Below are 12070 nucleotides of genomic sequence, written 5' to 3'. Positions count from 1 at the left end.
CCTTAACTACTACACTATCACCGCTGTCATGTCAGAGAGAAGCGTACACCAGAGTGAAGGCCTCGACTAACTAATGGGAGCTATATCTTGTGTAATATGCGTGTTTGTTCAGTGTAGGTGTGCAGTGCTCTCACCAGCAGGCATGAAAACGGGTCAGGGGTGAAAAAGGTGAGAAGGGCGCGCAAAGAGGGAAATGGCTGTTTCATAGCAAAACAAGCGCGAGTGACATTGTTGCCAATAGTGCATAGCTTCCATGGAGTATGAAGTTATAAAGAACGCAAACTACAAAATGACTAATTTTACAAAAAAATACCTTTATTTCTTCTTTTTGGCTTGGGCCTAAGTGTTGAGAGAAAATGGAATAGAACATTAGGTCCAATATTCCAATATGTGGTTTAATGTTCTGCATTATACCCAATATTCCAATATGTGGTTTAATGTTCTGCATTTCTCATTAGTAGGTCACTTTGATACTAAAAGTATGATTCTATGTAATGACTGTATGATATCTGTACTGTCCCTGTGTATATCTCTGTGTGACTGTGTTTAGAGATTAGCAAGAATATTATGGACTTTGCAGTGTTTCACTGTTCTGCATGGCTGCGTCAGTAGCTATCTGCTCCGGATTGCCAGGCTGCCACTAATCAGGGTCTGATTCAGTGTAGTCCACGTGAGATGGGATGACCAACGCCATCTCCCGGCCAGCCTGGAAGGATACTTAAACTCTAACTATTTCCTTGTCTAGTTAGAGCAGCTGATGGATCTTTAGGTGAAGTCATGCTGTCTCTCCCTTGATGCGCATCATTGTAAATAAACTCTGTTCCTGATTTTTCATACTATTGGTCTGACTGGGTCTCTATTAAATCTATGGTATCAAAATTACCATCAGTGTGAAGGGGCCCACTTGCGCTATTTGGCAACATGCTTCAGCCTGGCCCTCCTCTCCTTCTCAGTAATCTACATGAGTTTTCTTTCTTTCTTTCTTTCTTTGTGCCTGAAGTTATCAGACATTTCTGAAGATTTCATAGGCCTAATGGACACTTCATAGTAGACTATTAGAATAAGTGAATAAGATAAGTCTGAATATTTGTTGGACAAAACCAGGTAATAAATAAACTGGGTAGGGTAGACTAGGCTTTAATTTGTAAAATTGGTTTGAAATGTTTTAACCTGCAGCCTAGGCTACTTAAAAATTGTGGCATTGTGCTAGTGTGTTTAACCAACCAATAAAGTTGTGTGAACAGTGTTCACAATACATGTTAAACCCTGTAGACACAGGCCTATTGATCAGGCCACTGAACGTTTCTTAAAAGACAGCATTACCATGTCAAACACTGCTTTTGTCTCTGAACTCGACAAAACGCACCAGCCCAGTTTAGGAGCATTTAATTCAACTATTTTGTTATTCACATTAGCCTTTGCTATACTGATAAAGTATGCCAATTTGCTTCACCTTTTGTCGATCTAGATGGCTCAAACTGCACGTGTTCTTCATCAAATGAACTCTTTATGTCTATATTTCTGTCCAATATCGCTACCTTTAACAGCCTATGCTACATTGCTACACCTATCTCAACGTCTTTTTCTGACAGAAGTTGAAAGTTTCAACTAGCCCACCTGTGACATCAATAAGCATCTCCTCGCCGGGCTCACATTCCAGCTGACATTTCAGACTCATATATCTGTTGTCATACAGACAGGGAGGCTATTCCAGCGCAAGCGTTCTGTTCTGTTGGATTCAAAACGGCGAATTTCGCCGAAAGGTGAGGAGTTTTCATGCCTGCACCAGGAAACTGGGGCCGGCTGTAGCTTTCTCTCCCTGTGAAGGGGGGACAGCCACCTCACCATCTGCCTCACTGTCCAGTACGAGGAGCAACATGACATCGCTATGAGCAACCGCACATGCCAGAGAGCAAGAACACATAGGTGGTGACTGTTGCCAGCTGAGGAGGATTAGGGCTAGCCGTTGTAGACTCCATGGTGACAAAGTACAGTGCATGAGGCTCCATCTCAGTGCAATGGGGCCAGAAGGATGGTGAGCAGAGAGCCACCTGAGCGGGGTTCACCAGTCGTGCCCATCTAATATGGGCATAACTCGGCTGGATGGAGATGCGCAGCAATGGAAATCTGCTGCTATAATCACCTTTATTTTAAATATTTGCTGCCTTGAAAAAGACTGAAATTTGCTTTTGGTTTCAACTGAGGCGGGGGGGGCAGTGTGGCTTGGAAGGACTTCAAATCCCTCCAGTAAACTCGCTAGCATGTTGGGCTTTATACTTCAAATTGCTGAAGAACAAAAAGAGGAATAGTCTATTGACTGCAAATAAATTCCCTTAGACAGTTGATAAGAGTGGGAAGCAGGGATTACTTCCCATTGGCTAACATCGAGTGAACTTACCTGAAAGAGAGCCTAGTAGATTTATAGGTGTCTAATTGCAAAGGCATATCATATAAAAAGGGCAAGATTAATCTTAGGCTGAATATATAGAGCCCAATATATAAAAACATCGACTCATTTTAAGAAAAACAGCTTTTTCTTCTAGGATTAGAGGGGTCTTTCACACATTGGATAACAACACATTGGATAACAACAAGCCATACCAATTATGATTTCCTGCAGGGTCTTTGGATTGGGTGAAGGGAACTCTTGTAACCTCTGTAGAACTGGATTGACTCTTCACTCCAACATGTGCTTGGCTGTGAGTATTGTTTCTACAATACTGTAAAAATACAAACAAAAAGTAAACAAATGAAACAACTTTTCACTGATATATGATGGTTCTCAGAAAACTTCATGCTGTGAAAATGGTATAACAAGGGCAGAATGATTTCCACTTCATCCCACCACGTTCAAATGTATAAAAAGGGGGGCACGGTAGTCCTGTTTTATGCCAGCAGCAACGGTATACCATAATCCACAAGTGGTTGAAATCATTTTGAGGTTAAGAGTGTCAGATGTTTAGCTAATGCAGCTGTCTGTTTTTTATTTTGTTAGGCTGTAATAGCATATTTCTGGTGCCATATTTTTGCATCCTTTACCCATGCACGACAGCGTAGCCTAGCCTACTGCTAGGTACTGGTGTGCACAGATAATAATAATAATAATAATAATAATAATAATAATAATAATAAGCTATATTTGTATAGAATAGATACAACAACACATACTGTATAATACAACTAGTGCAGTGAAAATAGGAAGACCCTTTAAATAGCAGCAGTAGAATGTCAAATAATGTGAATAAATAGGCTACAAGATAAAAAAAATGAGTTGACTTAAAGCTCTCATACAGGTTTTCAGGTCTTTTTTAAAGATATTTACTGAACTCGCCTGTTTGATGTACAGAGGCAGGGTGTTCCATAGCTTCGGTGCATAATGGATAAAAGCAGCTTCTCCACTTTGCTTGTGGAGCACTTTGGGTGCAATTAAAAGATTAGCAATGGAAGATATAAGGTTCTTGTGGGGTTGATAAGATATTAAAAGCTCTGAGATATATGAAGGTGCTGTCATTCAGAGCTTTGTAAGTAATTAACAGGGGCTGCTTTCCCAAAACCTTCCCTGCTGGCTAGAGCTAGAAACCAGCTTATGCTGGTAGCTGGTTTTAGCTGGTCTTTGCTGGTTTTCTTCCAGCTCTTGCTGGTCTTTGCTGGTGTAGCTGGTTGGGCCACCAGCTGGATATGCTGGTGTGACCATCTGAGGAAGCTGGTCTTGCTGGTGTGACCAGCCTGTCTTGTGGGATACAGCTGGTGCAAGATGGTCCAGCCTGGTAACCAGCCTGTCAAGCTGGTCCTGCTGGTTTGCTAGAATGACCAACATAAGCTGGCATGGCCAGTTAAACCAGCACTATAGACCAGCAACACCAGCTAAAATGACCAGCTTGAGGTGGTACGACAAGCCAAACCAGCTGAATTACCATCATAAGCTGGGAAAACCAGCTGAAGGTATGTTTTCGCAAGAGTTTTGCTGGTCTAGTAGGTCAACCATCATAGGGTGGTCAAACAAGCTGGTTAACAAGCTGGTCAACCAGCAAACCACCTTTAGCTGGTCAGGCTGTTTTTTTCAGCAGGGTTTGTAACCTCTACCTTAAGCTCTACCTTAACATTTCCACGCATTTCCCGAAAAGTACTCTCTTAACTGCACCTAAGCAATGTTTCAGCTTGCGAAGATAGTTGCTGCCACTGTAGCCTCCAGAAATCTTTAGAAATCTCTGTTGCACATGCAACTCATGGTACAATATCACTGTTTTGGTTCACCAATGATTTTATGTAAGTAGGCTAATTAAGAAAATAGTTTCTGGAAATGTTTTTACACAAATAATAATGTGCACGCATTTGAAAATAACGAAACGATTTATTCTCTTAAATCTTGCTTTTCCCCCACCATCTATTCTACAATGGTTAATATGGGGGGTTGCTTTTTTATTTATTTTTTTTTAAGTATATTTTTTTTGGCTTTTTATGCCTTTAATTTGATAGGACAGTGGAGATTGACAGGAAGCGAGTGGAGAAAGAGAGTCGGGCGGGATCCGGAAAGGACCACGGGGCGGGAATCGAACCCAGCCAGCCGCGCCACGGCCGGGGCCTTTATGTTTAATGTTAACCAATGGCACGGAATACTGAATTAAATGGGGCTACTGGTCAATCAGCTGTGATTAAAAAACAACTAAATACTATTATTCAAATTAGTTCTTCATATGGAGTGATGAAAGATGGCGTAATGTGTAAAGGTGGTTAGGGGGTTATAGCTGGTCAGGCCGACGGATTGTGGATCACTTCCCCACAGACCATGTGAAAACTTTGTTAATTAAAGGTAGATCATTTAATTTCTACTTTTTATTATTGTATGTTATTAATAAGTTCATCCATGTTAAAGTACTATGAATTGCCTCCGTGTAAAGTGAAAAATCAATTTCTGAGCAATCAATGTCAAACAATTCAGCAGCTTCAGGGTGGACAGTGCCTTGTACGTCAGACGTAAGGAGCTTTTCGTAAGAAGACTACTAAGGGACAGTTCGGGAACCACGACTATAAAGGTAAACAACTTTGTTAAAGTTTACCTTTGGAATCTTCATAGCTCGCTAAGAGTAAACGTTATGGGAAAACCGGCCCCAGAACCTTAAAGGTCCAGTATGTAGGAAATAATGGAAAATAAACTAACCATTCCAAAAATGATCACCAGATGTTGTCAGAGAGTAAGGAAACACGATGAATTGAAGTAATGGCTTATTAACATTACTCTAACCTGTAAAACCCCGTAAAACCCATGAAAAAAATGAGTTACGGGCGGAATCTCTTGAATTTTCGCTTTATGTTTTGAACGATTAATTCTAGAATAGCGATAATAATAATGGGCTAGCATGGCCTCCTCCTATTTGGGTTGCCAAATTAGCAAAGGCCAACTGTCAACAGCTGTCAGTTGTAGTCATGAACACCTACAAGAGGCAGGCAAATTTCCAAAATTAAAACAAGAAACAAATTAAGTGGACATCGGAGGAGCTTCCTGAGATGGTGACGCCTTCAAGAACGAAAGAATATCAAGTCTGACGCAGAGCTGGCCATATTTCTCCACAACAGGTAGCCTAGGCTAAACTTCATCTGCATCGCTAACTTCAGCTAAATATGTTACGTTGGTTAGAGAGGTATTTTTTGTTTTCACTGCTTCCGTAATGTGTAGCTGGGTCATGGTTGGAGAAACGTTAAAGAACCTGCAGGTCAACTAACGTTAGCTAAGTCTTCATTACATCTGGCAACCCAGAAGAGGCTCGCGTCTGGTAGTCTTGAGAACGTTCACCAGTGTTTTGATTTTGGCCTACAGAACGTTCAGTAACAATCCTACAAATCGCACCTTTAAAATCAATTGACCCTTCGCTAAGTCCCGCCCCCCCTAGTTACTGTTGCTAAGTCTGACAACCTCAGACCAGAGTTAACTAAAACTTCAATGGTAGATTCTAGCCAGAGAGGGTTAAAGCGGAGCGAGAGGCGCAAACGTTCGACAATTTCCGCGTTCAATTATTGCAAGGGGGAGGGGGGAAAATCCCCCTTTATGCAGACAAGAGTAAACCCTCGCTGCACTAATGTCAATGGAGACTTGTGGAATTTTACCAATAAATTGGTCATTATGTCTTTCTGGATTTGTTGAGGTTTTTTTGGAAAATTTTGTCATAATCTGTAAGTGTTTGGGATCATTTCGAGCCTAAAAGTGTAATTTTTTAGCGTTCGGATTTGTAATAAAATAACTTAATATCAGACCATGCTGCTGCCAGTTACTGTCCGGTTGTTAGCATGCTAGCTAGCCTCTTAGCTAAGGTAACATTTTAAACGGAGAAGTGTAATTTCTTTGAAATGACAACTAGCTGAATAACATTACTGACATTAGTTAAAGTGGATAGTTTATACTCAAGTGAATTTGCAACAGTATATTAAGTTTAAGCGAAGTCCTTCAACTACTAGTCACTTGTTAGCGCATAGCTGTATTGCCATAGCTACTCCCATCCACTAGCTTCCATTTTAAGCTAGCGTTAGCTAGCTAGCTAGCTCAGTTCACATGACTAATTCAATTATTCATATCATGTCCTAAAGAATGATTCAATGGTATCATACATGATTATAGACAATAATACTGTGAACACAATTATGTTTATCTGTTCTTATTGCTTATTAAGAGAGAAAGTTTATTTAGTGACGTAAGGTGACACTCCCACTTATGCAGATCGGAACTGTCCTGTTTTGCTCCCATAGTAACGAATTACGTTGCTCTATCTTGCTAGTAATCAAGGATCTTTGTTCTAGCTGTAGGTCTATCTGTAAAAGTTACATCCCAAGAGGCTCTTTTGGAGAGCCACTGACCTGATTTCACTTAGAATCCGTTGAAAGTCTCCAGTATGACATGGAGACATGTATAAAAAATCATATCTAGCTTTGTTGGGTGACAAACTTAGACGGGAAGCGAGTGTGATTCACTGATATTAATATTAGCTGTGCGACATAGACTTGCATGTATGTTGACGAAAAAAGACGAGAATAAAATGTTTTGCATGAAATAAAAACTAAGATAAAATCTCTCTTCATTTTCGTCTACAAAATGAGAAGACAGAATATCTAGCTGTTACGTTTTCAAAATATTCCGAATGAGTTCATACGCAACAGCTTTCCTGTAGGCTAGTCTACGTGCTGTTGCTGTAACCCTGTGGCTGCAACACGAAACTACATGGAACAATAACACTAGATTTATGCCAGAGTCAAGCTAACTACCTAAGCTTTATGCCACAATGCTACATACCCAGAAGTTGAAGCTTCTCTCATACAAATTAACATCCCCCAGAATGTCCATACGAAAATGTTCATCATGTAATGTCAACTATTTAACTAGTTAGACTGATGATGCAAAGTTTGCTAGCAAGTAAGCTAATATGGAAAGTTCGCTAGCAAGTTAGCTATGGCTAAGATGGAGAGTCTGTTTGGGGAATGTGTTGTGTTCAACAGTAGCCTATAATTAGTCTACACAATAGGCCTACTCACTGAACCACCTTGCTTATTGTCTTTGCACTTTGCTTATTGTGTGGATTCATACTGTATGATATAAACTGGCATATCTTACATAGACAGTGTTGCAGAACTGTTTTTACATACAAGTTGGTTCAATATTGCAAACAACTCATCTATATTATATTTTACCACGCCTGCTCATGGACTACTTGGGATAGCTTTATGGACCACCAGTGATCCCCGAACCACACTTTGAGAAACACTGGTCTACGAATATGACAGTGGTCCAGTCAAATCTATTACTGTCTATGGTCAAATCCCAGCCGAGCTATAACTGTAGCTTGACTTACCTGTGCATGTAAGTTAACCCTTTGCTTAAAATAGGGGAGTGCTGGGAGGAGAGAATTTAATCTAATTTAACATAATTACAGGAAGCATAATCAAGATTGAAAGCCATTATTCTGTGTATCGGTGTTGTATTAACTGACTTTTCGAATATTAACATGGTGAGAAGCGGAATGACTGATTGAGCGATTGGTGGGAGGCTGAATACTCCCTTGAGCAGGCTTGGAATTTCACTGTTCTGGGGGCAGTTGGGCATATTTGGTGGAGGGCACAAAGGCCACATGTCAGGGCACCAAGGCCAAAGTTACTATACAGTAAAAACTATACAGTAGTAGGCTAAATCATCAAAGTTGTATTTAGCCTATTCACTGCAGTAGACCTGCATCACTGTATGAAACATTACAAAAACATGAAACATGACATATTACATGTACTGTAAATCATCTGATCATCTAAGAATTACAGATATCTATGCTATATATAACATTTATTTTATATTTGGCCTGCTATGAAATCATGTATTGAATAATTTAAGCACAGCTCAGCTTTAAGAAACTCAAATAGCCTAGATGCATGCTTAGCATTTTGTGATCATTAAGGCTACTTTCACAAACTCTTAGTCAGCTGTCCTCTGATTTACCAATATCTAGGCGATATTTGTAACATTTATTTTGTATTTGGCCCGTTATGAAATCATGTGGAACAATTTAACCACATTGTAAAATATTTGGAGACATCCATGCATGTCGAAATTTACTGCAAATTCAAAACTGGATTACTCTGGAACGGCTAACTGTACAGGGGACTGCTTTACACCTTTGTGTTCGGTAAGGTCTGCTGTTTATTCTGATATATGGTTTATCATGTGTTAAAAGAAGGGTTCGTGAAGTATAAGAGATGAATGGGTAGGGAGATCATGGACGCAAAACCTTTAGTAGAATGTATGATAAAATTGAATTTTATTATTTACTTTTCTCGCGAACCGTTCAACAAAGCGGCTAACATCGTTTAAAAGCTGAAAAAAAGCTCTTTCATGTGATACTTGTGATGTCTGTGTGATGATGAGTAGGCTACTTCGCAAGTAGTTCAACTGAGAAGAATGGGTGAATTTGGACGCACTTTCTTTCTTGCGCTGTCACTTTCTCCACTGCGTAAAAGACTAAATTAATTTGCGCTGTTAATTTGAGCCTTAAATGTTCAACAAAGTTGAATGTTGTTGCTTTACCTTGTAATTTTGGGCCCCCATAATGTTCGGAGACCAAGAGCAATAACCAGAGCCTATTATGTTGTCTATGTGTTTAAAGGCATTTCATAAGATAACCAAAGATGTGTGTCTTCAGTGTAACAAAGGCCATAAGGCCGAAACGTTTGTTTACTTACCCCTGTTGCTAGTGAAAATAAATCAGCGAGAACAAAGTAATTTTTTGGAGTGCGACCAATCTTTGATTTTCTAAGTTTTCTGGATCACGCACCCACAGAAAACAAACGGGAGAGCGCTGTGTTTGCAAAAAAGAATTTCATAAGATAAATAAATATTTTTATCTATGAAATATGTCAAGCCAGTAAAAGTCAAGTCCTTTTCTTGTGATTATTGTAGAATCTTTATATAAAAAGCCTACTGAGAGAGTGAAGCACAGTGAAACATGAATAAACGTGGAACTGGCATTCACATGGTGGCAAGAGATCTGTGATTTAATTTAATGGCTGCAAGGCAGTCTGCCTTTTTTCTACTGGAATGGTAGAAAGAAAGTGGCATTAGTTATATTGGTAGTTGAAATGGTTAAAGTAATTGTTTTCAATGAATTTTCCAAAACGCATGTTATAACAATCCAATTGTATGTTTCTTTTGCATGAGAATATACAGTAGCCTATACTGACATTTATAAGCTTCATTCCAGAGGTAGCCTTGTTCCATGTGTAACCTACATAAAGCTTTCGGAAACAGTTCTCAAAACCCTCTGTTTAAAGTGTCCCCCTGAAAAATCTTTGTTTCAATGGCCATTTACCCCTAACAATTTGACTTTCCTCTCTATCCCAAAGAAAACTGGAACACCCCAATAAATGAATGAATGAAACATGAATGTGCAAAATGGAGGGATGGGTCGAAGGGAGAAATGGGATTGCGCCTTACACTACATTACAAGTCTGTTGCACTGTCTTTATGTGTGAATACTTACAAACATGCTTTTACAATCTCCCTTGCAAAAGATCCTGCTGTACACTGTATCAAGGTAATACTCACATTTTGTGGCTGCAAACTTGCATGAGGTCTCAAGCAGAGTTTGTGGCTGGGGTCATTTACAAAGTAGTTCTTCAGGCTGTGGCCTTCCTTCAAATGGACTTGGAGCTTTTCCCTGCGTCGTCTGTGGGAGATCATGAGCATGAGTACATCACAAGCGACTCAACAACTTTTAATTGTGAAATGAACACAAAACACTGATATTCACAAGTAATAAAGTTGCTGAGTCTACATGCCGTATACAATATAGACAAGTTGTAGTAAACTGCTCAGGCCACCACCTAGAACCAACAGATGCATATAATAAATCTCCACTGACAAACATTTGTGGTGGAATGGCTCATGGTCACACTATGCTAACTGACATGGCGACTTTAAACGTGGCAGCGATAGAGCTTGCTATCTTTCCGGCAAGTCAAAAATGTTTTCCCTGCTAGATTTGCTTCTGGTAATAGTATCAGCTGTGAATGTGAACTGTAAAAAAACAAGAAAACCATGTCCAACGGTGGTTCATGAACAGAAAAAAAGGGGGGTGTGGACCCTACAAAACTAAACAAAACAGTTGACATACAGCTGATGTATGTGATATTAAGAGTCCTATTGACATTTTTCAACACTGAAACCAGAACATTAATGGTTCACTGTCTTGGGTAAGGTCACTGTTGTTACTTCTGAACCTTAAGAATCACTCTTATTTACATTTGATGGCCAGCAGTCAAAGTGGTTAAATTTACAGAGAATTGAATATTGAGAAAGTGATAATCAGTCAGAGGCATACCAGAAATAGTACATAATATCTTTATTGTCATTGCACATGCACAATAGGATTAAGACAAAGCAACTTTATTTATAAAGCACCTTTCAAACAAAAGACAATTGTTATATATTCAACAGTATGTAGGACAGATCACCTGTAAAGATATAAGTTCACCATTCCAGGCTAATAGGTCCCTACAAATGGGTTCTAACATTTATAAAATGTTATAAGGCATTGATTTTCTCAAGCTTTATATTCTGTGTCCTATCTCTGTGGGTTGGAGGGGTTGTACCCTTCCATTCAAATGTAATTTAGTGTCTAGCTATAAAGAGGAAAAGGCAATGGCCTGTTAGGAAGCTGAGAAACTGGAGTCATCTGAACCTGAGAGTATACCAAAATACCATGTGGGAGAGGGTTGAATAATAAAGTCATATGTCTTGGAGATGTTTTCAAATAAGGACCTATTTGGGAATAACCATGCCAGGTTATTAGAAAAATCAGCAGATGTAGCACTTTCAACTGTATTACACCACTGCTTTGTTGAATTTCCCATTGTCATGCGTTCTTTAGAATGTGTAATAACCGTAGGGTGGGGAATATTATTGCTGGCTGTGCTCCATAGTGTATGATGGTAGGCTAATGCACAAGGCAGCATTATTTAGATGAAGATAATTTAAATAAACTTGCCTAATATATTTGTTGGCTATGAAAAGGAATAGAATAGACACACAGTTGCTGATTGTTTTTGTTGCTTACGCTGCTTGTTGCTGTCTTCGTTTTGTTGACAGTAGGCTACAATCCATACTAAATAAATTTCATAAGCTAACTGTTAACGTAAATCAGACTTCATACTTGACCAATAACACCCATTGACCAATGACACCCAATGACGCCTATCCTTGCACTGCTCTTATAATTCTTATATTACTGTTTACATTTTCTCTTATATTGTCCATATAATTATACTCTAACTGCTATATTACTAGTATGCTTACATTTTTTCTCTTATATTGTCCATATTTAATGCTGGTCTCTTATTGTCCATATTTATTGCTGGTCGTTAGACTTTAACCCTGCACTGTTGCACTGTTGGACTTATTTGCACTACCACCATGACACACACCTCATTTTGCACCTTACCACTGCATACTGAATCACAGGGCCAGGCCCTGTCCTGTCACTGCAAGCGCCCCATGCCTATACATCCTTAGTACATTCAAGTGGATCCTTGTTTTAGTATTTTT

The 12070-nt window shown here is 39.4% G+C and overlaps 1 protein-coding gene across 2 annotated transcripts in view; it reads right to left on the bottom strand.

The window, feature by feature from the left end:
- The window catches only part of LOC125311968 (pro-neuregulin-3, membrane-bound isoform), an 80837-nt gene that overhangs the window by 22897 nt on the left and 45870 nt on the right, over positions 1-12070 (bottom strand). The window contains exons 6-7 of one of the 2 annotated variants that reach the window (XM_048270378.1): positions 10073-10193; positions 2602-2720 (exon numbers count right to left, since the gene is read on the bottom strand). In XM_048270378.1, the coding sequence (XP_048126335.1) occupies positions 2602-2720; positions 10073-10193 (240 nt within the window). The remainder of the gene's footprint in view (positions 1-2601; positions 2721-10072; positions 10194-12070) is intronic. The other variant, XM_048270379.1, reaches the window with a different exon arrangement.

The sequence above is a fragment of the Alosa alosa genome, chromosome 18, assembly GCF_017589495.1.
Source record: "Alosa alosa isolate M-15738 ecotype Scorff River chromosome 18, AALO_Geno_1.1, whole genome shotgun sequence".
In the NCBI taxonomy this organism is placed as follows: Eukaryota; Metazoa; Chordata; class Actinopteri; order Clupeiformes; family Clupeidae; genus Alosa; species Alosa alosa.
This window is presented reverse-complemented; position numbering and strand designations above follow the sequence as displayed.